General features: G+C 49.1%; 1 protein-coding gene across 5 annotated transcripts in view; it reads left to right on the top strand.

Annotated features, from left to right (window-relative positions):
• The first annotated feature begins 659 nt into the window (after nt 1-659).
• Nucleotides 660-26,727, top strand: part of DLG3 (discs large MAGUK scaffold protein 3) — a 63,046-nt gene continuing 36,978 nt past the window's right edge. For 4 of the 5 annotated variants that reach the window (XM_069062437.1, XM_069062436.1, XM_069062435.1 and 1 more), the window contains exons 1-10: nt 660-1,362; nt 3,999-4,052; nt 4,475-4,525; nt 5,070-5,194; nt 5,410-5,579; nt 5,783-5,919; nt 6,382-6,526; nt 6,766-6,925; nt 9,058-9,214; nt 9,449-9,551. In XM_069062437.1, coding sequence (XP_068918538.1) covers nt 1,006-1,362; nt 3,999-4,052; nt 4,475-4,525; nt 5,070-5,194; nt 5,410-5,579; nt 5,783-5,919; nt 6,382-6,526; nt 6,766-6,925; nt 9,058-9,214; nt 9,449-9,551 — 1,459 coding nt within the window. In that variant the 5' untranslated portion in view covers nt 660-1,005. Of the gene's footprint in view, nt 1,363-3,998; nt 4,053-4,474; nt 4,526-5,069; nt 5,195-5,409; nt 5,580-5,782; nt 5,920-6,381; nt 6,527-6,765; nt 6,926-9,057; nt 9,215-9,448; nt 9,552-9,891; nt 10,017-26,727 lie in introns of those variants that run through there. The other variant, XM_069062438.1, reaches the window with a different exon arrangement.

Below are 26,727 nucleotides of genomic sequence, written 5' to 3'. Positions count from 1 at the left end.
TCTCTGCTAGAGGACCCCCCATCTCCTCATGGCCTGGGTCCTCATCTCCCCCCCCTCTCCTCATGTCCTAGGTCCTCATCTCCCCCCATCTCTTCATGCCTGGGTCTTCATGTCCCTCCCCATCTCCTCATGGCCTGGGTCCTCATCTCCCCTCTGCCATCTCTTCATAGCCTGGATCCTCATCTCCCCCCATCTCTTCATGCCTTGGGTCCTCATCTCCCCCCCCATCTCTTCATGCCTGGGTCTTCATGTCCCTCCACATCTCCTCATGGCCTGGGTCCTCATCTCCCCCACCCACAATCTATGGACTCGGCAAGCTTCTCCCCATGTCTCTATCCTAAAGAATAGTGGGCAAAGATCCTGGCGATGGAAATGGGGGGGGGGGTACAAAGGGTTAGATACTGGGACCAGAGCAGTTATGGGATAGGCTTCAATGCCTGGTCCTTCTTCCAAGTGGGCTCCCTCCTGAGATTCCAGGGCTGGGCCAGGGGAGCAAGGGGGGAGAGAGATCCTGTGCAGGGAGGGGGCCAGGGTAGTGGCGCCTGCCTCTGTCCCTTTAAGGAGCTGCTGTTTAGCATTCTTGCTGCTGCTGCTGCTGCCTCTGCCTGGATCTGAATGCTGATTGGCTGAGAGCAACTGCTCTGGGAGCCAGGGAGAGATGCTCTGGACTCCACTCGGCTCCATCCTGTGGACCAGAGCAGGCGCGGTCCTCTCAGTAGCCAGGCTTCCCTTCCCCCTGGTCCCTCCCCCTAGCTACCTCTGGGCCTGGGCCCAGGAGCCACCACGGGCGACACGGAGCCACCAGTGCTGGAGGGGGAGCCGTGGGGTCGGGGCAGCGTTGGGGCAGAAGCCCCGGGACGTCCACCCGGCCCCAGGCCCCGCTCAGCCCGAGCTCCCCCCCGGGTTCCCCCTCCTGCCTGGCCAGAGCCCTGTGATTGTGCCCGGGAGCCCAGTGGGGTGGAAGTGGCCGGAGGCTGGGGGGGCCGCGCAGCAGGGGCAAGTGCCATGCACAAGCACCACCATTGCTGCAAGTGTCCGGAGTGCTATGAGGTGACTCGCCTGGCCGCTCTCAGACGCCTTGAACCACCTGGCTACGGGGACTGGCAGGTGGCCGACCCCTATGGGGGAGGGGGTGGCAATGGGAGCAGTGGAGGGTACGGGGGCTACAGCTCCCAGACCCTGCCCTCCCAGGCAGGCACTGCCCCCACCCCTCGGACCAAAGCCAAACTCATCCCCACGGGCCGGGATGTGGGGCCTGTGACCCCGAAACCCGGACCAGGCAAAAGCACCCCCAAGCTCAATGGCAGCAGCCCCGGCTGGTGGCCTGAGTGCACTTGCACCAACCGCGAATGGTATGAGCAGGTAAGGACCAGGGGATGGGGGAGTTCTGGGAATTGTGGGGTTGGAGTACTGAAGATGGCAGCGTGAGGGGACTGGGGCCCAGGCTCTGAAGATGCAGAGAAAATATCAATGCATCTGGGGAAAAGGGAGAGAGAGAGAGAGAGAGAGAGAGAGAAACATTTAGGGAGGATATCAGGGGACCCATGTGTGAGGACAACTGTGGGGGCATATTTCCCTGAGTTTTGGCATTCAATTTTTCCTCTATGTATATGTATGTTGGGGGGGGGGACTGTGTGGGGGACATGTTTCTAGGGGACAAGAAGGATTGTGGGTTTTTCTATGTATGTGAGTGAAATCATGTGTGTGTATGTGTGGGAGAAAGGGGATTATATAGATGTCCATGTGCCTATATGTTCATGTCTCTATATCTAGATGCCTGTGAGCTATCTCTGCACAGATCTCTTTGTGTGTGTGTGTGTGTGTGTGTGTGTGTGTGTGTGTAGATGTGTGGGTGTCTTTCTGCATGATGTGCTTGTATGGGTTCTTATGTCTAAATGTATGTCTGCTAGCATGTGGTTCTGTGTGTGTGTGTGTGTGTGTGTGTGTGGTATCTGCCTGCTGTGAACAGTTTGATGGACAGGGGAGGGACAGGAGTAACCACTTTAGGGCTTGGGGGGCCAGATTGCTCAGTAGGAATGCCCTGTTGCCTAGACCCACAGAGGTGTCAGATGGGTAGATTCTATTGTCCAAGATGTTCCGGTGGGCCTCCTTACTGTCTCCTTTGTCTCCGGAACAGCGGCTCAGTCTCTGAAGTAGGGGGTGGGGGAAGGACAAGGGCAATGGTGGGGGGACAATTGGGGCAAACTTGCTCCTTGGGAACACTGTAGGCATGGTGCCTAGCCTAAGGCAGAGGGCTAGGAAGATGCCCCAGTGTGGTGCCATGGTGCTCCCTGTGAGGCTTCCAGATGGATTGGAGGAGTGTCTCCCTCTATCCCTGACTTGATACCGCTTGCCAGCTCCCCGGGTTCTGGGCACAACCCCGGCTTCTACTCCTAGCCTAGCTGCCAGCTCAGAAAATGGAAGGAGCATGTGTGTGAGGCAGCAAAATGGAGTCTGGGCCGACAGAACCAGGGCCCTGCCATGCCACGCATGGCGGGAGGAAGGGGGTGGGTGTCCATCTCTGCTGACAGCTCCCGGGCCAAAACCCTCAGGAAGAAGTGAGGGGGGGACTTCTGGGTAGGGTGGGGTGCTGGCCAATGGCTCCCTAAGCTGATGGCCATTCCTTGGGGGGCCCCTCTGTTCTCCACAAGGGGTAGAAACTCAGTGAGGAAGGCAAGCTAGCCAGCTTGGCCAACTGTCTTGTTTCCTAGCCTCCAGCCTCCTCTCTTCCTGCCTTTGGCCCTTCATCCTCCTCACTTAACCCTCTGAGTCCCATTACCCTTCTGCCCCTCCTCTCCATGCCATGCCCTGCCTGGAAGCTGGCGTGGGCTAGGGAAGGAAGCTTGAACCTGCCTCTGAGCATTTGGGCAGGGATGGGGGGGTAGGGGTAGATTTGAACTCCTCCCCCCCCCCCAGCCACCCCCTAGCCACACATTTGGCCTAAAGCTCAGTTGCCATGAGAAATGGGGGGATGGACAGTACCAGGTTCACCTGTCACATGTGACCCGAGACTTGGGAGGGTTGGAATGTCAGCACACATGTGCTTAGGCTACGTGTGTGTCTGTCTGCCTCTGTGTATGGCTACATGTGTTCCTCTTTCTCTGGATAAATGAGTCTGTGCCCTGATGGTGGGCAGTTAGGAAGCGAAAAGGTTGGGTATGGAGAAGCTAGAAGGAGGCACTTTTCTACAACCCCCACTTCTCTGGCTGAGCTCGAGAAGAGCCCCTTTCAATCTCCCCTGAGGCAGAACAGAGTGAAATCAGGGTGCGGGGGAGGCAGTTAGGCCCCAGTGCGAGGGAGGGGGAGCACTGTCCTCCCTCCCGTCCTCCTCTCCAGCCCGCTGCTTCAGGGCGTGTGGGGCTTCTTCAACTGATCAGAAGTGTGAGGTTGTTAGGACCTGGGGAAAAAGGCAAAAAGGGAAAAAGGACCTGGGAGGAGGTACGGGGGCGGGCAAGAGCTGGCACTGGCGGGGGTGGGGAGCCGACTGTCTGTCTATCCAGGAGGTGTTCTCGTAGGAGAAGTGGCCATGTGTGCGATCCCGCTCTGTGGGGTGTCTGAGTGGCTGGCCGGCCATCTCGCAGATGACAAGTTGGGTTTTTGTTCTTTGGGCTGCTCTCCCCTGAAAGATGCTTGAGTCTCATTAATAGTCGTGCGATGTGGTCGTGTGGGAGTGGGAATCCTGTTCTATCGTCCTTTGTGCCCTCGCCCTTTCTAGGAAGCAGTGCTAAGTGTCTTGGCTGCAGAGAAGCGGTCCAGAGCTTGGGGAATGGGCCGGAGCAGGATTGGATTGGGGGCCTGCACCTCTGACGTTGGGGGCAGTGAGGCTGGGGGCTAGTCTCCTGAAAGGATTCCATGGATAGGTGTGGTGGGGAACAATGTTTGCTACACGCTGTCACCTTGGTGGGTCAGGGGACAGCTGGCTGGGGGAGAAAAGGCCAAGGGAAAGCCGAGGCTAGAGGGCTCATTCGGTTCTCCTGCCCTGCTCTGTCCGCCTGCAGGCCAGCTCCGCACCCATTTTGGTGAATGCAGAGACCCTGGAACCCAGTCTGTCGGTGAGTGTGCTTCTCCATTCCAAGCTGAGGGGACTGCTCTCTCCAAGTGTGCTCCTAAACTAGCCGTGCCCCTGAGAGGGGTGGGAGACTCTGTGTGTGTATGTGTGAATGTGTGCACTTGTGTTTGCATGTGTGAGTTGTGTATGTATGTGTGTGCACATGTGTTTGTGCGTGCACACATGTATGTGAAGCATGTGTGTGTCTGTGTATGAATGCACCCACCTGCTGGGGTAAGAGGGCAGAGTGGATTAAGTTGCTAATCAGTCCCATCTTTCACAAGAGGCCCTTCCAGGACTGGATTTAAGCTCTTCTGTTCTGGGGAGGGGAGGGCAGGTGGGAGGTTGGGGAAGGCAGGATGATGGGTGTGTGGGAAGATGGAGGAATAGGAAGGCACTTGAGGAACTGTCTGTGTCTCTCCCCAGGTAAATGGAAGTGATGGGATTTTCAAATATGAGGAGATTGTGCTGGAGCGGGTAAGTCTGCAGTTAGGAAGCAGCAGCCAAGACCTAGTAGGGGAAAGCCAACCCTTGAGAGGAAAGGGGGTTTAGGCCATGTCCCTGCTTGAGGTTACTGATGAAAGGGCTGCAGCAGGCCTACCAGGTGAGGATGGGGAAACTGAGGCTCCTCAGCAATTAGAACTTTAGAGTGACTTCTCTTCCTGGCCCTCCCCCAACGAGGACCCAGGGGCCCTCTTGCTTCTTGGCCTTGGGGCCAGGAATCTCACTTCTAAGTGAGAGGGACAGGTTGGATGCCCCTGGAGTCACCTCCTACCATGGGCCCAATCTGCCCTCTTAGAAAGCTCCCAGACATAGCCCACTGGTTGAGGGCAGGGAGCAGAAATGTTTGCAGTGTCTATAGATCTAGGTCTACCTGCTGCGGATGTGGATAGCCCAAGCTCCTCAGGCAGCTGTGCATCTGACCCCAGCACTGTGAGGAAGGAGGGAAGGGAACACTCAGGAAACCTTTTCTTCACCTCCTCCTTGAGCAGCCTGGGTTCTCTTTTCCTAACCCCTACAGGGGAACTCCGGCCTGGGCTTCAGCATTGCAGGTGGAATCGACAACCCCCATATCCCAGAGGACCCTGGTATCTTCATTACCAAGATCATCCCAGGAGGGGCAGCTGCCATGGATGGGAGGCTAGGGTGAGCTGGGGAGAAGGAGGGGATGGGATGTTTGGAGATGAGGAGGCAGGGAGGGAGCACGGCCCTCAGTGACTGCACTGACTTGTCCAGAGCCTTTCCTCAGCTATAAATGGGACACTAAGACCTGCCTATGGTGAAGCCTGGTGATTGGTAGGCCAGAAAGTGCTGTATCAGTGGGCGGGTGATGATGAAGCATTCCATGGGGCACTGTGCAGGGTGAACGACTGCGTGCTGAGGGTGAACGAAGTGGACGTCTCTGAGGTTGTCCACAGCCGGGCTGTGGAAGCCCTCAAGGAGGCAGGCCCTGTCGTGCGCCTGGTGGTCCGAAGGAGGCAGCCACCACCTGAGACGGTGGTGGAGGTCAACCTGCTCAAGGGGCCCAAAGGTGCGTTGCCACCCCATGGGCTGGGCTGGGTTAAGGCTCCTCCCCGCCCCCAAACTCACCACCTGGAGGAGACTCTGGTTTCCCTCACCTGGTGCTGATGGGTGATGGGTGGCCTGGAGTTGCCTGGAGAACTAAAGTGTCTGCCTCTTCCCCCACCCTGTCCCCCACTCGCTGTCTCCCCTGGCCCTGATCCCTTGCTCCAGGCCTGGGTTTCAGCATCGCAGGTGGTATAGGGAACCAGCACATCCCTGGAGACAATAGTATTTACATCACAAAAATCATCGAGGGAGGTGCTGCCCAGAAGGATGGACGGCTGCAGATTGGGGACCGGCTGCTGGCGGTGAGACCCTTCCTCCCCTCTCCAAGACTCAGGGTGGGGGCCGGGCTATTGCTTTAATGAGGGAAACTCCCCCCAGCCAAGAATCCCATGGCAGGGGTGGGTTCAGCTGTCTGCCACACTGGTGTTGGCGTTATGATTTTAGCCCAGACTTTTAGTTTGGTCACAGGATCTTAGTAGATTTTGAGCTAGGAGGAACCTCAGAGGCCACAGAGTCCCTAATGCCCTGGCTCCTAAGCTCAGAAGCCACACTCAATGGCTGGATACCAGGGGTATTCCCTCTCCAGACCCACTACATGGGAGCTGATCCATACCCATTCACCAGCTCCATGAAAACAAGAGGAGCCAAGCCATAGCTGCACAAGTCCATTTTTCTCTCTTCATACTTCCTCGGCCCCCCTGCCCAGAGGAGGCCAGGCTCCCCCCACCCCTGCTATACCAGCCGTGTTCCCTGTACCCACCCAGGTGAACAATACCAACCTTCAGGATGTTCGGCATGAGGAAGCTGTGGCATCCCTGAAAAACACATCTGATATGGTGTATCTGAAGGTGGCCAAACCAGGCAGTGTGCACCTCAACGACATGTACGCTCCACCTGACTACGCCAGCAGTACGTACCCACCTGGCCCTCAGCCTTGGCCTGTAGCTGCTAGGCCTCAGCCTCCTATTGAGGTGTTTCCCTTTCTTTGGAGCCTACAGTTTGGCTGCAATTTGAGGAGATCAGTAGGTCAGGGCTTGGCAAGATCCTGGGCTTTGGGTGGGGTATGGAGGCTGAGGGCAGAGGGAGGTGCTGGAGAGGACTTGGGGGGAAGGCAGAGCCTGACTCTTCTCTCCCTTCCCGTACTCTAGCTTTCTCTGCCTTGGCTGACAACCACATAAGCCATAACTCCAGCCTGGGCTATCTAGGGACCGTGGAGAGCAAGGTCAGCTATCCTGCTCCTCCCCAGGTCCCCCCAGCCCGTTACTCCCCCATTCCTCGGCACATGTTGGGCGATGAGGACTTCACCAGGTAAGAGCCTCAGGGACTCATCCTACCCTCAGAGGCTGGGGTGCCAGGGTCCAGTGGGGGCAGCCATCCACTGGGTTTCTTGTTTGCAGAGTGAAGACGCAGTTCAGGTTGGCCCTTGTCCCTTCCTCCCCTTGTCTTTCACTCCTGTTTCTCCTCTTCCCATTTTCTTCCTTTGCTGCCCCAGTCCCTTAGCCCTCTGACCCCAGGCCCAGCCCTTTTATCTCTCTGGTGCTTGGGCTCAAAGTCATGCTTCTCCCTCCCTTTCCCCCCTTTCCTTCCTCTCCCTCCTTTCTCTCTTCTCTTTCTTTTTCTTCTCCTGCTACTCTCTTCCCTCTCCCTTTCCCTTTTTCTCTCTTACTAGAGTGTTAGATTTTGGAGGAAGGCCCAGTGCTGCCCTGTTCCCCCTTGGTAACTGTGGCTTTGGGCAAGTGTCTCTTCTGCTAAATCAGGTGTTGAATTAGTTGGCCTCAGGGGTCCCTTTAAGCCCTGATAACTCTAGAACCCGGTGACCTGTTCTCTCTTCACCTTCCTGATGGTTCCCTGTCCCACTCTTCAAGGAGAAAGTGTAAGAGTAGCCATTTAACTTAAAAGAGGTGATTTTGCACAGGTGGAATAGGGAGGGGGACTCAGCAGTGGGGAGAGGACCCTTAGGCTCTGCTCCTTGACCCAGAAAGTTAAAGTCAGGGGTGACTGGGCAATTCCAAAACCTTAAAGCCCTTGAATGTTAGGATTAGGTCTTACAGGTCTTTTGGTCCCCGTCTTGAATGCTGAGGTGGCAGGCAAGGCCTCATGTTCCATGGTCACTCGAAGGCCCCCTTCCATGTAATGTCAAGATGGCCTTGCCCCTAGAGTTCTGTGGTAATTTCTCCCCTCCCCTCCATGTGTAGCTGGTGGGTGGAGCCTCGAGCTCCAGCTGTGGGCTCCCGCCTTCTGCTCTCTGCCCTCTCCCCTCCAGGCCACAAGGTGGCAGTGGGGCGCCAAGGGCCAGTTCCAGGCGCCTTTTCCGCCACGTCCAGCCATAGCTCCCCGTGAGGCGGGCCAGGGGCCGCCCGGGGGCGAAGAGTGAGGGGAGGCCCTAGCTCAGGCAGCTCTAGTCGGGCTGCGCGTAGAGGACTGATGCCTCCGCGGAAGGCGGCGGCCAAAGCCGTGGCATCGGGGGCTCGAGAGTCCGCGTGGAGCCTCTCGGAGGCCCAGCCTTGGCGGCCCGGCTGGAAGGCCGAAGAAGAAGGCGACAACAAGGAGGAGGAAGAGGAGGAGGAAGAGGAAGAGCAGCAGCCTCAGGAGGAGGGGGAAGGGCCGGAGGAGGAAGAGGAGGAGGAGGAGGAAGAGGAAGAAGAGCCCCAGGGCCAGCACGACGGGGATGCTGAGGAGCTCGAGGGCCACGCAGATTACTACGACGACGACGACATTGACCAAGAAGAGAGGCTGCTGCAGCAGATGAGGAGGAGGAGGAGGAGGAGGAGGAGGAGGAAGATAAAGAACAGGAAGAAATGGAGGAACAGTAGGAGGGGGCTGGCTTCGAAAGTCGGAGGGGCCTCCTGCTTCGATCATCCCCGCTGAACGCCGGCGGGGAGCCTCCTGGGGGGGGTGCCCAGGCCTAAGCCGCTGCCCCCCCCTGCCCCCCAGGGCCCTTCCCCCTCCCTCCCTGAGGCCAGCCTCCGACCCTTGGACTTCTTGGGCCCTGGAGGCAAGGGAGGAGCAGGGAGGGCCTCAGCAGCTTCCAGAGCTCGAGGCGACCTTCCTGGGCAGACAGCACTCGGGCCTGGGCGGCCCTTTTGCGTAGAGCTTCCCAAAGCCGTTAGTGTTTCTGGGGGTCCCGGGCCGGATAGGAACTTCCCGGAGCCATCGAGACACCTTCTTTCTCTGGCCCCGCGCCTAAGACAAAGACAGTGTTGGGTTAACCCCAAGCGGAGCGAGCTCATGCCGTGGGGCTGCAGACAAGCTCCGAAATCATCTCGTTCAGTCCGCCCCGACAAATCTGGGGGTGCCGGGCGGGGCTTCAGCTCGACAGAACGTCTCTGAATATCACTGAGCCTGGGGGCCCACGGCTTTCGGGCACGGTGCAGGTGGATGAACACCCGGGGCCAGGGCTCGGGCCACCTCAGGCTGATCCCTATGTTCTTTCCCACCAGAGAGCCCCGGAAGATTGTTTTGCACAAGGGCTCCACGGGCCTGGGCTTCAACATTGTAGGTGGAGAAGACGGAGAGGGCATCTTTGTGTCCTTCATCCTGGCCGGAGGCCCAGCTGACCTGAGTGGAGAGCTGCGCCGAGGAGACCGCATTCTTTCCGTAAGTGGCCAAGGGACGATGGGACTGTTGTCCAGGAAGGGCTCTCTGGGCCCTGGGGATGGGCTCTGTACAAGGACCAGTGCCCCCAGGGGGAGGAGGGCCCCGTCTGCAGCCCACAGGGGGAACCTGGCCACTAGGGAGGGCCATCTTGGGGGGGGGCACCTTCCTCCTCTTCCCTGACCTCGGGACCGGTGCCAGAGGGCGGGGCAGTTCATGCGTGTTCTTTCCGGGCAGGTGAATGGCGTGAACCTAAGAAATGCCACTCATGAGCAGGCCGCAGCGGCCCTGAAGCGGGCCGGACAGTCAGTCACCATTGTGGCCCAATACAGACCCGAAGGTAGGAGACCCGAGGCCACTGGCCGGGACGCCTTGGCCGGGCCCCCGGCGAGCCGGGGTAGGAGATGCCGGGGGCAGGACGGGAAAGGGCTCCTCTCCACGGGGTTTACGATTTACGGGACTCTGCGGCCTCTCGAGCTCTCTTTGTGCTTCCCCCGGGGGTGGGGCTGCTTATGCAAATGAACCCAGGGAGCCGGGCCGAGGCCCCGCCCAAGGCCCAGGTGCCCTAGAGGCTCACCTCGGGGCGGAGGGGGGGGGGGGGGCGGGCCCGCGGGCGCCGATTGGCGCAGGGCGGGGCGGCCTCGGGCGCAGTCCCGGCCCCGCCCCCAGGCGCTGCGGCCGGCGGCCCCTCCTTCCTCAACTCCTCCCCCTCCCGCGCTCCCCGCTTTGTGTCCCCGGCCTCCCGCGCGGGACAGACGGAGAGAGGGAGGGCTGCCCCAGCTCGAGACCCTCGGTCCCTCGCCAGGTGAGCTGGGGTGGCGCGTGGGGTGGGCCGAGACCTGGACCTCAGTTTCCCCGCCGCGCGTCCCCACCCACCGCTTCCGCCGCTGCCCGGCCCCGGGGGAGGGAGAGGAGCCGCTTTGGTCCCCAGCGCCGAAGCCCGGCTTGCCGCTCCCCGGGCCCCCTTCTCCCCCCCCACCCCCGCGCTCATGCCTCGCTTGCCCAGCCTAGGGCTCCGCTGGAGAGGGGGCAGCCGCAGCCGCCTGGCCACCCCCCTCCCCAGCTCGTGCGCCGCGTCTAACCTTGGGCAGGCTGCCGGGAGGTCTGGGGCCTGCCCCTGGACCCTCCCCAAAGGCGGAAGGGATTCCCTGGGCTCTTCCTAAGCTGCTGCTTGGAAGACTTGCCCGGGTCCGGGGACTGGCACTGGCAAGGCAGAGTCCGAGCAGCCGCTTCCCTTCCCGCCGGCCCGCGACGCCCAACCCGGGGCTTTCTGGCTGCCAGCTGGGGGGCACCTGGCTGGGGCAGGGGTTCGGGGGCGGAGACCGGCCTCTGACCTTGCTCACCTTTCAAGACCCGCGCTTCTGCCACGGAAATGCTTTCTGTGGCTCCCGGGGGATGTGTCTGTTGGGGGACACCGGCTAGTTTTCCCATTTTCCCTCTGCCGACGGGCTCCTAGCAGCAGCAGGGCCAAAGGTCTGCCCCTGGTGGTGGGCAGCTGGGTAGCGGTGGGCCATGCACTCCCGGGCTGCCTCTCCCAAGGGAAATACTGTGCATTCTCTCTCCGGTTGGGTCTTTCCTCTCCATCCTGGATTAGGCCTTCATTGCCCTTCCCTTTAAGTGGTTGGGATGCAGAAAGTAAGAGCCAGACTGTTGGGGGGGGGGGGGTCCACCATTGGGCTTCTTTCCAGAGGAAGAAGCAGAGGCTCCTGGGAGGAGGGGTGACCCAGCCAAGCATTTCATTAATAACCTGAAGGCCTGGATACCACCTGAAGACCATTGACTGCCAGTCCCCCATTAGTATGTGGAGCAGTGAAGGTAGTTTGGGAGCCACAGATGTCAGGAAAAGTAGCAAAGATTTCACCCTCTCAAGAGGAAAGACCCACCGAATAATGCCAATCTGCCTCAGATGAAGCCTCAGCCAGTAAGGAATGGGATGAGGCCTGAGCTAGAAAGCATCTTGGGCCACAGCTACTGGAGCGTTGCACTTCTCATACTCTAGCCCAATCTCTACATGTGACCAAATTCCTCTTCTTAGCACACACCTCTGATCATGGCATTCCACTCCTTAGCCCTTGCCCATGGCTCTCGACTACCTCCCTGGGAGCGGGCCAGGCTTCTGGCTCTAGTGCTGACCCAGAGGCACAGGAGGTGGTCTGAAATTTTGGCTACTTACTGGCCATGTGACCTTGGCCAAGTCCCTTCCCCTAATACCAAGTTCCTCAACATTAAGGGGAGAGCTTTTTGCGGGGTGGCCTCTGAAGCCCTACCTGCCTCCATTTGCTGAGCCCTAGCCTTCCTTGTGTAAGCTTGCTTTTCCTTCCTCCATGTACCTTCTGCTCCAGCTCCCTCTGTTCCCTGAATAGCCCTTGGGCTGCCTTTTCCTGCTTCCTTGTCTTCCAACAGGCTCTCCCGTCCTCCCCAGTCTGTTTCACTCTGGGAGGTCCTTAAGGACACAGCTAGACTATGGAAGCCCCTGCTTTGGCTTTTTCACTCCTTTGTCCCTCTCCTTGGGCACTTATTTATCTCCTTCCTGGTTCTTGTTTTGTCAATCCCCCCCACCCCCATTGTAAGTCCTTTCCGCAGGTGGCACAAGGCTGGGTGGGGCTTTCATCTTTGCTCCCCCCAGTGCTGGGCTTTCCACTTCGTGGCACCTAATAGCTATTTGTTCAGGGCAATCTCCCTGGCAGTGCCGACCTGCAGGCTTTCATGGGAGCTGGAGCCAGGGGTCCAGACTGCGAGATTCCAGCAGGCTTCACTGCTTGCTGAGCAGACTTCTGACATTCTCTTGGCTGTTGAGGCGCTGACTTCAGGTAGGTCACATTCCTCTGTGCTCCACCAGGCTTCTTTGCCCCTGAGGGTTTACTTCTTCTCTTCTTAAGGGCAGCTGCCTGCACATTTTTTCCTTTTCTTTGATGCCTCCCCTGGGGCCCCAACATGAAAAAAAAATCCTCTTTCTCCAGGCCTTGGACTATAGCCCCAAGGGACTGACTCTCCCCCAACACACACACACAAGCAATTCCTGCAGAATTATTTTTTCGTGGATACAATTTATTTTTTTTAATCAAGGATTTTTGTTAATCCTTTCACAGATTTTGTAAAAGCCGAGGATTGTGGGTGTTTGATAAGGAAATGGATACAAAGATGATCTCTTGGCAGAACTGCCAGCCGCGCTGTATCTTTGGCCCATTGTGGTGGTTTCTTAGGTGGCATATCTGAGCAGGAACAATCTTAGAAATGAGTCCATGAGGAAACTGAGGTCCAGAAAGGACTTTTCTAAAGCCATGTGCTCCATGGTCCATTGAACTCTGCTGCCCTCCAAACAGCTTCAGTGACTACTTGCAATGTCCCAGAGGTCACAGGTTTATAGTGTCAGGAGATTTTGAGGTCAGAGGGCCATTGGCCATCCAGTTCAGGCCCCTTATTTTGCACAGCAGGAAGCTAAGGCCCAGGGAATATCACAGAATGTTGGAGCTTAAAAGGCTCTGGGAACCCAACACCTTCATTTTCTGTATTGTTTAAACATTTGATTTGTTTTCCCCTCACTTTACAATTGAGGAAACAGAGACTGAGAGAGAAAAACAGGCTTGTCGAAGGTCAGGCAACTATTTGGTGGGTATGGATCATTTGTCTGGGACTCCCACCTTAATCTAGTGTGCATTCTGCTCCCTAGGGACTTGAACCCAGAGACACATAAGCTTGTATGTAAGCTTCCCTCCAGATCTGACATTTAGGATAAAAGATGGTAGCTGCCCATATATACACCATATATGTGAAAGGATAAAAAAACCAAACCCAAAACAACAGAAAAAGAAGTTTCCACAAAAGGAAGCACAAAACAATGACCCTTCTAAAACATTTATGTATTTCCTCTTCCTTAAAGGTAAGTCAAGTTGAAGAATAGATATAGATATAGTGCCTTTAGTACCTGGGGCTCCTTTGGGCCAAAGCGCTGCCTTCTCTACCCCTCCTCAGCCTGTGGCATTGATGGTTAAAGCAAGGGCTGAGAGGGAGTAACGAGGAAGGAAGAGGACTGGGTTGTGTTTAGCGGTAAGAAGGGCAATGATGGGGGCTAGGACCTAAGTGCTCAGGGGGCCACGGCGATGTTCTAACCCCCTGATGTCTGAACAGGGCCCTGCAGAACTCTGACTTTGACACAGGGCTTGTGCTGCTCAAAGCTACCTGGAGGGCTCTCCTCCTTCTTTTCTACTGGAATTCTTGTTCTAACTGTGGGGAGTCTTAGCTAAAAGAGAATGGCCTTCTCTTAGGGATGCCTTGCTTTTGGTTTTGTAGTTTTCTCCAGGTTGAGTTTTTTACAACTATGGAGATTTTCTGGAAAATTCACAACTCAGAATTCCTAAGCAAGCCAGAAACTGGTCACTTAAGTAAACCAGGAAACACTCATTTATGACTAGCACTCTGAACTGGGATGTAAAGTCCAGGTGGGTGGGGGTGGGATGACCAGAAAGGATCAGGCTTGGAGAACTGGTGCTCAGGGCTGCTATGCACTTAGGAGTGGTAGCTTCTCCCTTCCTCCCCCCCCCCTTTATGTTAGATCAGAGGTTCTTAACCTGGGGTCCATGGATTCAGGGGTATATTGGGGAGGGGTGGGCATGAACTTGTATTGGAAAAAAATGCATCTTTATTTTCATTAAGCTCTAACTGAAATTTAGAATTTCCTTTACTTATTTAAAAACATTATTCTGAGAAGGGATCTGTAGGTTCTAGGAGGGTGCCAGAGGGCACTATGACGCAAACAAACTTAAGGAACCCTGTGTGAGGTGGAGAATGTAAGGCCATGGTCTCTTTGGAGATTGAAAGACAAGGAAGCCCAGTAAAAGAGGTGGGAGGGATGAAGGGGGGGCCCCTCCGCTGTCCTCCCTATCCCAAATTCGCTTGGGGATAGAAGAAGGACATTTGTGGGATATCTTCTTCCATTAGGAAAAGCTCCTTACTAGATGGAACAGGACCAGAATGCACTGTGCCTCTTTTATTGGGCATAGTCTCTGCCTTGGTCCTGGTGGGAGCTGTAAAGGAAGGGACTTCCTTGGAAGTACTGTGAAGGTACTTGTAGTCTGATACCAACAAGTGGCAGAAAGGAGGGGGAGGGGAGAGACAGAGATTAGGGAGGGAGGGAGACAGAAAAAGAAGAAAAAGGAAGGGAAGGAGGGAATAGGAAGAGAGGGAGAGAAGAAAAGAGGGGAGAGAGAAAAAGAGGGAAAGGAAAGACACAAGGAGGGAAGGGAGAGGGAGAGAATGAAGGGGGAATAAAGGAAAGGGAGGGAGACAAGGGGATAAGGGAGAGAGAAAAAGAGAAGGGGAGAAGAGAGAGTCATGGGAGAAGTGTCCGGCAGGAAGTCTACCACTGGGGCCCCAGTGAGCTTGCCTAGTGTGTCCTGGACAGGCTGAGGAGACTGAGGATTTGTTTGCTTGCTTTCAGAGTATGGAAGGAAGTCTGGCTTGCTTTGTTTTCTTTTCTTTGTGGCTTGCATTTCCGGTATCCACAGTAAGGCACAGTAAGGTGGATGTTTTAGGTGCCTCCTGGTCATCTGTCTATGAAAGAGAAGGGGCATTTGTTCATCTGACTTGGCTTTCCTCGGTGCTGATTGAGGGCTCTGTGCTTAACATCTCCTTGGCCTTAAGCAAGTCACAGCCTTGAACCTTAGTTGAGCTTCCTTTCTTGAAAGTTGCCCATTTCTGTGTCCTTGGTCCCCAGGTATTGGGGCCTCCGGGTCCTTTTTGATTCCTGGCTGGAGATCCAGATGTCTTGGCCTGCATGCCCACGTTGTCTTTTGTGGGCAGCCCCTTCTGTGCGCTCACACTGTGGCTGGCCAAGTTTAGGTCCCTCACCTCTCACCTGGCCCATTTCAATAGCCCCTTCATTGACCTTCCATCTCTTCCTTCTCAGTCCAGCCTCCATAAGATGTCAAAGTAACCTTGCTAAGGCACAGTGGTGACCAGATCTTACCCCACCCCCCCACTGAAGGAAGAACTTTCACTGACTCCCTATTGCCTTCAGTATAAAAGACAAACTCCTCAGCCTGACAACCAAGACTCTCCACAGTGCCTCTCCTCCTTCACTACAAAGCTATTTGATAACTTTACTCCAGCAGCCACTTCCTTCCAGATGCCCAAACATGTCCCCACTCAGAATATACTTCCTGAGAGAAGTCAAGCCATTTCACATGCTGTCAGTGGAGACCTCCCATTGTCCCCTCCTGCCTTTCTAGGCTTCCTTCAAGTGACTGCCCTTCACACACCAGGCCAAGCAGCCTGGTCCCCTGTGCCTGGCCCTCTTAACTCCCTTCAAGCCCCGGCTCCACCGCGGTTGCATCAGGAAAGCTCCCCCCCAGCCCAGGGCATTAGCTATTCTCCTCTGGGGCTTCAGCTCCTGGCCTAATAGCGCCTTCCATAGTTGTGGAATCGAACTTTGTGACTCCGCCCTTGTTGCCAGGTTGAAGAATCAGAAGGGGGCAGTGGACACTTGAAGGAGAGCAGGGAGCCTTCCCTTCTGTGCTTGAGGAGCTTGGGCCTTGGAAGAGGTACCACTTTAGAAACAGCCCAGCCCTTTTCATGTCTTTCCTTTCAGCTTGGTACAGTAGCCAAAGGGCTGGCTTCAGGAAAACTGCATTGAAGGCCCCAAACTGACTGTATGGCCCTGGGCAGGTGGTCAGTCATAGCTCAGTCAGAGACTGAGTTTGGAGAAAGTTGCTAATCTGCATTGGGGGAAGGAATTTCCTCTCTGGGACTTCCCTGTATTGATGAAATCACTGGTCTTGACCCACCAAGTTTGTCTTGACTGTGCACATATTGAATCAGGAGGGCAAGGCCCACATGCCAGTCCTCCCCCCCCCCCTGCTTGTTGAGCCAGTGAAGACCTGGAGGGAGGGCCTTTGTCACTTGGGGCTCTGCTCCCTCAAAGGCATTTCTACTCTGCCAGGATTTAGTATTGCCTTGGATTAAACTTTGGGTTTATCCCACAATGAAGGCAATTGTTACTCTGACCTAGAGGGAATTTTTGGTGCTTGAAATTCACAGCTGTTCAGTGAGCTTCAACCCAGTTTACTCCTCAGTCCCAGCATGAATCCCTGCAACTCCCTGTGACCTGGAGGCCACATGTGACCCCCTAAGTCCTTAAGAGCGGCCATTTGATACCATTTGGATTCGGTTCCCCACCCCAGTTTGCCTGTCATACAGATTTCTGTCTCTGGAAATAGAGCTCATCCACCTTCCTGCCTGCATTCACATCCCTTCCAAAGCAAAGGATCTTAATGGCTCACAGAGGTTCTTTTGGAGTCAAGTAAGGAATCCATTTTAAATAGATCACAAGCACTTTTGAATAGATCACAGGTAAGGAATCCATTTTAAATAGATCACAAGCACTTTTGAATAGATCACAGGTAAGGAATCCATTTTGAATAGATCACAAGCACTTTTGAATAGATCACAGGTAAGGAATCCATTTTAAATAGATCACAAGCACTTTTGAATAGATCACAGGTAAGGAATCCATTTTGAATAGATCACAAGCACTTCAGCAGTGCCAGCTTTTCAGAGCCTTCTTTTTACCTTTCGCTTGTGTTTGCCAGGCCAAAGGATGAGTCTAGGGGCTTGGCTGGTAGTCCCTGAAGTTAGCCCAGTAGGATGCCATAATAGTTAGTGCCATAGAAAAAGCTAGCAGCATTCTTGAGCTAGAGTTCCCTTTATCTAGAGAGGAATTCTTGAAGTGTTCCTTTGTGATGATTTCCACTCTGGACCCAAAGAGCTCTCTCCAGGTCCCTGCAATCCTACTTTCTAGGGCCCTTTGCCAGATTTTCAGTCTACTGGAGACTGAGGACATTTCTTTTGGTCTGACTCTGCACTTGATTGCAGAGGTCCTAAAACATAGAAATACACGAAGAGAGAAGTTAGGCTGCCTTGCTGTGAAGCTGGCTATGGCAACATGGATGGGCCCACCTGCTTGTTAAGTAGGACAAGCTGTTCTGAACCTGAAAAACTGACAGAATTGTCATTTCTGTTCTATTCTCATTCCCTGGAGCAAGGGACCTTTGTCTGAGGGTAACTCCTTGGGGTTTTAGGGGGCTTCTGTTGTAGGGCTGGGAGGGGGCACAGAGGTTTGGCTAATTTTGACATTCAGGATCACTGTGTTAGAGCTGGCACAGGGACCTTGGAAATCGCCTGATTTGACCCTTTCACTTCACAGAGGAGGAGTAAACTGAAGCCAGGGTGCTGGCAGGCCTTGCCCACCACATCCCACTACCTCCACCGTGACTGATAGGCCAGAGTTCTTGAATCTCATGCCCTCTCTTGCCTTCCTTCAAGAGGCATGAGTTTAGAGTCAGGAACTCTGGGTTTCAAATCAGACCTTTGGCACTTTGACCCTGGACGAGTCATTTATTGAACAGATATTTATTAAGCATCTACTACTTCATGTCTTTGTACTAAGTGCTGAGGATTTAGGCAAAAACCTCCAACAGCCTCTGCCTTCCAGAGGCTTCCATTCAGCTAGTTCTCACTGCTGTAGGTTACATACATGCTCATGTGATCCTCAGGATAGTCCCAGAAGGTGGGGAGCTGCTCTTACTTCTGTTCCCTTTTTACAGCTGAAGAAGTCAAGGCACACAGACCTTAAGTGACATGCTTGAGGACGGATGTGAACCCTCTAAGTCTAGCACTCTAGCCATTGGGCCACGTTGCCTGCTTGTCCAGCCATAGGTCTTCCAGGCATGACTTGGTTTGGTTGGTTTTTTCCCCCGTTCCACTGGAGAAATGCTTTAAAACAATTTTTAATTCAATCCAAAACAAAAGTGAGCATTTCCATATACAAAGTAAATCCTGTGATGAGGGTGAGCAGCTCCAAATCTTTGTCACACAACTTGCTTTTCTTTTCCATTAGACAACAAATTCTCTCGGTTACTCTCAAAGCCATTCTATTCATCAAGTTTCCTTCTGAACTTTTTTTCTGCTCCTTCTATGCATTTTAAAAATGCTGCTTTATTTTCTTTCCTTTTTTTGGATGATATTATTGCTAAACCCTGTTCCTCTTCACTTTTTCCATTCCACTGCACCTTCCCCTGCCCCAGAAAAAAAACAAAACCTTCATAAACAAATGTGCATAGTCAAGCAAAAACCTCCATCACTACCCCTCTTACCCATGTCCACAAATGGCTGCCTTTGTTACTGCTCCCCAGTGCATGGCTTCTTCATCTTGTTTGTGTCTTCTCAGAATCATGGGGTTAAAGACATAATGTTTAAAAAACACAGAAGACAAAGGAAACGCATTCTATTCATATACTACGATCAGATTTGTTTTTAATTCCCTATACTCTTAGTTAAGAACCCTTGCAGCAAAATGTAAGCTTCTTGAGGGCAGGGACTATTTTGATTTTATCTTCTTAACTCTGGCACCTATAAGGGAGAAGGTGTTTGTTAACATTACTTGGGTTGGACCTCAGAGATTTGGAAATGTGAGTTAATTTACTTTCGCTATATCATGATAAAAAGGGAACAGTCAGTTACAAGTATATGTCAGTGTGGACCTTGGGATCATCTCTTCTTCAGGAGATGGATAGCACACTTCCTCATCAGATGACTCGGGTCTTTCAGAATTGTTACTGTAGAAATAGTTCTCCTGGCTCTGCTCACCTCATTCTGCTTCAGTTCATACAAGTCTTCCCTGAAACCACCCCTTTCATTATTTCTAATGACCTGATAAAATGCCATTGCGTTTATATATGTGTCCTTGCTGGGCCATTCCCCCAGGCAGCTGGCACCCTTTCGCTTCCATTTCTTTGCTACAACAAATAGTTCAACATACGCACATGCATACGGATCGATGTTTTCTTTAACATCTAGGCGCAGTAGAGGTTTTCCTGGCTCACAAGGTCTCAATAATTCAATGACTCTCTGAATATTGTTCCAACCAACTTGCTTTACTTCCCACAGCTCCTCCAACAATTGTTATTTTCCTTTTTTGTCATCTTTGCAAATCTGATGGGTAGGAAGTGGAACCTCAGTGATTTGGATCTCTGTTTCTCTTGTTTTTAGTGATTTGGAGAAGTTTCTTCATATGACTGTTGATAGCTTCATTTATTTTCATTTGTGACCTACCCGATCATATCATTTGACTATCAATTAGAAAACAGCTGTTACTATATATTTAAATCAGTTCTTTACATATTTTGGATGTCAAACCTTTATCAGAGAAACTTTCCCCCCAGTTCACTGTTTTTCTTTTAATTACAACTACATTGATTTTGAGGGGTTTTTTTTTTTTAAAACCTTTTCAATTTTATGTATTCAAAATTATCCATTTTCTTAGATTATCTCTACCAGTCACTTTGCTTGGTCATGAATTCTTTCCAGTTCCATAATTATGAAAAGTTTCCCTACTTTTAAAATTTGTTTGCTATGTGACCTTTTATAATCTAAATCATGTTTCCATTTGTAGCTTTTCTTGGTATATGGTGTGAGAAATTGGTATGAAACTGATTTCTGCCAAACTCCTTTCCCAAAGTTTTCCCACAAATTTTTGTTCAATAATGACCCCTTAGCTCAGTAGCTGCAGTTTGGGGGCTCATTGAACACTCTGCTGCTATGTTAATTTGCTTCTGTAGCTTATGTGTCTGACCTGTTCTAATTTACCTCTCCATTTTAAAATCTGGAGCAGATTTTATGCTTACTGCTTTTTAAGATAGTTTGAGATCTGTTATTGGTGGGCCCCTTTCCTTGCTACCTTTTTTTATTCATTATTTCCCTTGAGATTCTTAATCTTTTGATTCTCCAGATTAATGTTATTTTTTCTAGCTCAGCCCAGATGGGAGACTGTAATGGATTTTGTTGAAATGGTCTTCATTTGTAGTGTTGCTGTGGTATCCAACAGGACCTGGTAGTTGCTTCTGTCCCCTCTGCTCCTTGGGAAGAGAGGCCAGAGAGCGACTAGCTTCAGGTCTAGGACTTGCCCGGAGTCACATCTTTCACTGTCTCAGGTATTGCTGTGTAGTTCATCTCACTCGTGTGCTCTCTCTGCTTGGTCTTGTCCCAGAAAGACAAGAATCTTTATCAGACTAAATGGGAGGAGAAGAGAATGGAGGGACGGTGCTGAGGAGCTTAAAGATAATGAGGGGGAGCTGCTCGATAGAACCTTAGTAGGTGGCACCACAATTCAGGTACAAGGTTTCATTCTGAGACAGGGACTGTCTGCTCCCTGATACGTTTTTAGGCCAGGAGTTAGGCCACTTTTTAAAAGTTTCACTTCTTAGTTGTACCAGAAAAAAAACGGAGAGCTTGGCTCTTGTCTTTCCCAAAGCTAATTGAAGCAGATACCTGGAAGGTCCAATTGGGAGGTCAGTTCTCCAGGTCAGCAAGTGGATTCCAGAGGTGAGCGCTTACCATGAACCAACAGACACAGAAATATTTATTCAGCTCATCTTTTGGGGGTTTGGGGGGGAGTTCAGCAGCAAACATGATTATTTTAACCAAAATGGAAGAATTTATATATGTTTTTCATTTTAAACAAATATGATGTTTTTTTATGTTTATTTGCTTTTAGTTTTCAACATTAACTTCCATAAGTTTTAACTTTTCTCCCCTTCTCCTCCCCCCATCCCCCCTCCCCAAGACAGCATGCAGTCAGATATAGGCTCTACATATATATTCCTATTAAACATGTTTTCACATTAGTCATGTTGTATAGAAGAATTAGAAAGAATGGGAGGAACCATGAGAAAGAAAAGAATAAAACAAAACAAAAAAAGAAAATCTGCTTCCATTTTCATTCGGACTCCATAGTTCTTTCACTGGATATGGATAGCATTTTCTATCATGAGTTTTTTGGAATTACTTTAGGACCTTGTATTGCTGAGAAGAGCTGTCTGTCAAAGTCAGTCATTGCACACTGTGGCTGTTACTGTGTACAATGTTCTCCTGCTTGTGCTCACTTCACTCAGCATCAGTTCATATAAGTCTTTCCAGGTTTTTCTGAAGTCTACCTGTTCGTCATTTCTTATAGCACAATAGTATTCCATTACATTCATATACCACAACTTGTTCAGCCATTCCCCAATTGGTGGGCATCCCCTCAGTTTCTAGTTCTTGGCCACCACAAAGAGAGCCGCTATAAATATTTTTGTACATGTGGGTCCTTTTCTCATTTGTATGATCTTTTTGGGATACAGCCCTAGAAGGGGTATTACAGGGTCAAAGGGTATGCACATTTTTATAGCCCTTTGGGCATAGTTCCAGATTGCTCTCCAGAATGGTTGAATCACCTCACAGCTCCACCAGTGATGAATTAGTGTTCCAACTTTCCCACATCTTCTCCAACGTTTATCATTTTCCTATTTTGTCATCTTAGCCAGTCTGATAGGTGTGATGCGGTACCTCAGAGTTGTTTTGATTTGCGTCTCTCTAAGAGTGATTTAGAGCATTTTTTCATATGACTATAGATAGCTTTAATTTATTCCTCTAAAAACTACTTGTTCATATCCTTTGACCATTTGTCAGTTGGGGAATGGCTTGTATTCTTACAAATTTTGACTCAGTTCTCTATATATTTTAGAAGGCCTTTATCAGAGATACTGGTTGTAAAAATTCTTTCCTAGTTTTCTGCTTCCTTCCTAATCTTGGTTGCATTGGCTTTGTTTGTGCAAAACCTTTTCAATTTAAAGTAATCAAAATTATCCATTTTGCGTTTCATAATGTTCTCTATCTCTTGTTTGGTCATAAATTTCTCCATTCTCCATAAATCTGAAGATAAACTATTCCTTGCTCCCCTAATTTAGATATAGCTATATTAGATTTGGATATAAATCATGTACCCATTTGGACTTTATCTTGGTATACAGTGTCAGATGTTGGTTTATGCCCAGTTTCTGCTGTACTGTTTTCCAGTTTTTCTAGAAGTTTTTGTCAAATAGTGAATTCTTATCCCAAAAGCTGGGGTCTTTGGGTTTATCAAACAGTAGATTACTATAGTCATTGACTGCTGTGTCTTGTGTACCTAGCCTATTCCATTGATCCACTCCTCTATTCCTTAGCCAGTACCAAGTAGTTTTGATGATTGCTGCTTTATAATACAGATTAAAATCTGGCATAGCTAGGCCACCTTCCCTAGCATTTCTTTTCATTAATTCCCTTGATATTGTGGACATTTTGTTCTTCCAGATGAATTTTGTTATTTTTTCTAGCTCTATGAAATAATTTTTTTGGTAGTTTGACTGGTATGGCACTGAATAAATTCAATTAGGTAGAATTGCCATTTTTATTATATTAGCTCAGCCTACCCACAAGCAACTGATGTTTTTCCAATTATTCAGATCTGACTTTATTAGTGTGAAACATGTTTTGTAATTGTGTTCATATAGGTCCTGGGTTTATTTTGTCAGGTAGACTCCCAAATATTTTATAAAGTCTTCAGTAATTTTAAATGGAATTTCTCTTTCTATTTCTTGCTGTTGGGCTTTGTTAGTAATACAAAAAAATGCTGATGATTTGTGTTTATTTTGTATCTTGCAACTTTGCTAAAATAGTTTATTATTTCAAGTAGTTTTTTTACTTGATTCTCTAGGATTCTCTAAGTATATCATCATATCATCTACAAAGAGTAATGACTTAGTTTCTTCTTTGCCTGTTCTAATTCCTTCCATTTTTTTTTCTTCTCTTATTGCTAAAGCTAACGTTTCTAGTACCAAATTGAATAACAGTGGCAATAATGGACACACACAAACACACACCCATCTTATTGGAAATGCTTGTAGCTTATTCCCATTACATATAATGCTTGCTGATAGTTTTAGGTAGATACTATTTATCATTTTAAGGAAGGCTCCATTTATTCCTGTGCTCTCTAGTGTTTTTAATAGGAATGGGTGTTGTATTTTGTCAAAAGCTTTTTCTGCATCTATTCAGAGAATCATATGGTTTCTTTTAGTTTTGTTGTTGATATGATCAATTATGCTGATAGTTTCCTAATACTGAACAAACCCTGCATTCCTGGTATAAATCCTTACCTTATCAAAGTGTATTATTCTCGTGATAAGTTGCTGTAATCTTTTGCTAATATTTTATTTAAAAGTTTTGCATCTATATTCATTAGGGAAATTGGTCTACAATTTTCTTTCTCAGTTTTGACTCTTCCCAGTTTAGGCATCAGTACCATATTTGTATCATAAAAAGAATTTGGTTGGATTCCTCCAGTTTTCCCAAATAGTCTGTATTATATTGGAGTTAATTCTTCCTTAAATGTTTGCTAGAATTCACTTGTAAATCTATCTGGCCCTGGAGATTTTTTTCCTAGGGAGTTCATTGATGACTTGTTCAATTTCTTTTTCTGAGATGGACTTACTTAAGTATTTTGCTTCCTCTTGTGTTAATCTGGGCAATTTATATTTTTGCAAATATTCATCCATTTCACTAAGTTTGTCAATTTTATTGACATATAGTTGGGCAAAATAGTTTCTAATTATTGTTTTGATTTCCTCTTCATTGGTGGTGAATTCACCCTTTTCATTTTTGATACTGGTAATTTGGTTTTCTTCTTTTTATTAAATCAAATTAACCAAAGGTTTATTTATTTTATTGGGTTTTTTTTTTTCATAGAACCAGCTCTTAGTTTTATTTGTTTGTTCAATAGTTTTCTTAATTTCAATTTTATTAATCTCTCCTTTGGTTTTCATTATTTCTAATTTGGTATTTAATTGAGGATTTTTAATTTGTTCTTTTTCTAGTTTTTTTTTTTCAGTTTGTGTCCAATTCATTAATCTCCTCTTTCTCTATTTTATTCATATAATCATTCAGAGATATAAAACTTCCCCTCAGAACTGCTTTTGCTGAATCCTATAAGTTTTGGTATGTTGTCTCATTATTGTCATTCTCTTAAATAAAGTTGTTGATTTTTTCTGTGATTTCTTGTTTGACCCACTCATTCTTTAAGATTAGATTAGTTAATTTCAAGTTAATTTTTAGTCTTATCTTTCCATGGCCCTTTATTACATATAATTTTTATTGCATCATGATCTGAAAAGGATGCATTTAGTATTTCTGCCTTTCTGCATTGGATTGTGAGGTTTTATGCCCTAGCACATGGTCGGTTTTTGTGTATATGCCATGTACCACTGAGAAAAGGGTATATATTCCTTTCTATCCCCATTCAGTTTTCTCCAGAGGTCTACTATATCTATCTTTTCTAAAATTATATTCACCTCCTTAATTTCTTTCTTGTTTATTTTGAAATTAGATTTATCAAGTTCAGAGATAGGGAGGTTGAGGTCACACACTAGTATAGTTTTGCTGTCTATTTCTTCCTTTAACTCTCTTAACTTCTCCTCTAAGAGTTTGGATGTTATACCATATGCATATATGGTCGATGATGATATTACTTCATTGTCTGTGGTGTCTTTTAGCAGGATATAGTTTCCTTCTTTATCTCTTTTAATTAGGTCTATTTTTGCTTTTGTCTGAGCAGAATTGTTACCCCTGCTTTTTTTTATTTCTACTGAAGCATAATATATTCTACTCCAGCCTTTTACCTTTACCGTGTGTGAATCCCCCTGTTTCAAATGTGTTTCTTGTACACAACATATTATAGGATTGTGGTTTTTAATCCATTCTGCTATCTGCACCCCATCTTTCTGCTGACTCCACTGTTCCCAGGATTTTTCTTGGAATGGCATTTTATGGGTTTTTCAAGGTCACTAGAGGAGAGTGAGAGCAACTTATTGCTTTCTCTACCATCTTGACTCCCCAAATATGATGTTTTAAAAGCAGAAATCATATAAAATTCTAGTGAAGGTAGCATGAGAAATTTTAAAATATTAGATTATACAGATAATTCAGTCTTTACTTTTTTCATTTTTATTCATAGGCTGAAAAATAATGAGGTGCTTTTCTACTTTTTTTCTTCTCAAGTGATTTTTTTCCATTTAGAAAGAAAGACTAAAAACCAATAGGTAGTATGCTATAGCAGAGCTTCATGACTGGTGAACTTCTTGACTAGTGGTGAGATCTTGGGCAAGTCCCTTTCCCTCTCTTGGCCTCCTCCATTTTCTTCTCTGTAAAGTGAGCGAGGTGGGCTTAGGTGACCTCTGAAGTCGCTTTCTCTGACTTGAGAAAGAAAGAACATGGTGTTTTCATACAGAGAGAAACTATTGCAGTTTCAAATGATTGTTTCTTTAATAGGCTCAGCTGAATCCAGACTTTAACTCTTTCCAGTTGAACACTAGGACTTTTCTTAAAACCCCATTGGTAAAACTGGGTTTTTGTTCTTGAACATCTCCTCCAGAGACCTGAAAGTGATTGGCCAGCCAGATGATGGAAGGATTCTCCTCCAGCTGATGCTTAGTGGTTAAGGCTCAATCCTAGAAAATGAGGTGAAGTTAGTACATGGCCTGGGGGGACCTCTTTGTAAACCTTTGCTAGAAAACATTTGTTCATTTAACTACCATTTATTTAGTGTCTGCTGTATGCACACAGTTCTAGAAGAGGTACAAAGCTTATTAAGATATGGTTTCTGCTCTTGTGGAGCTTCAGGCCTAATAAGAGGAAATAAGATATCTCTACAAATGTAAACCACTAAAAATCCAGATATGATCGAAGCTTAAGAAAGGTCCAGGAAAGGAAAGTACTTTCCCAACTGTGGAACACAAGAAAGGCTTCATGAAGGGAGGTAGCTTTTGAGTTGAGCCAGAGATTTTTCAGATATCGAAATACTATTTGATTAGAAATCATTCCTGTACCATGCGGGTAGCCTTGAGTTTCGATGTATCCTAAAAGGCAGACAGCATGAGCTTTCAAAACAGGCATATGAGAAGGTGATTTCTGATCGATTCCTGAGGCCCACACGCAAGGAATCATTGGCTTGTGGTCACATGGTTGTTAAGAGGCAGAAGTGGGAATGATATCTAAAAGCATTCCATCCACCATACCAGGTTACTATTTTCCACACACACATGCACACACAAAAGAACAAAAGATTGTTTTTCAGTTACCCTGATTAACAATCAAGCAGAGCTGTTAGGCGACTGTGGCAGAAGGCCACACAGAGGTAAATCTTATGTACCAAAAGGATCCTTAGCACACTGAGTTGGGAAGCTTAGTTTCTCATGAACTTGAGATATTTTTGCCTTTCTGTCTCTCTTCAGTCTCTTCCTCCCTCTCTACATATCCCTTGTTCACAACTCTGCTGGACTCACCTGAAAATACCACTTGTTACATGCCTACTGGAAAACCCCCTTTAACTCACAGTAGGTACTTTAATGAGTACTTGGGAAATGAATGTTTCAGTTGATTCCCTATCACCTTCAGAATAAAATCCAAAGTTTTTCCTGGCTTTTAAAGTCTCCAATTAACTGTTCAATTTCATTTCCTTCTAGTAATGTACACCTCCTGTTCAAGCCAGGTGGGATGCCTGCCTGTTTCCTGACTGTGCTGGGACTCTTATCATTCTCCTCACTGTGTCCCCTCCCCCTTCCCCCACACAGACTCACTTTTCTCTCCCCTTATGAGAACCTCCCATTGCTTTC

The sequence above is a fragment of the Petaurus breviceps genome, unplaced genomic scaffold (genome assembly GCF_028583685.1).
Source record: "Petaurus breviceps papuanus isolate PSGF00001 unplaced genomic scaffold, PetGlider_PUasm1.0 90451, whole genome shotgun sequence".
In the NCBI taxonomy this organism is placed as follows: domain Eukaryota; kingdom Metazoa; phylum Chordata; class Mammalia; order Diprotodontia; family Petauridae; genus Petaurus; species Petaurus breviceps.
This window is presented reverse-complemented; position numbering and strand designations above follow the sequence as displayed.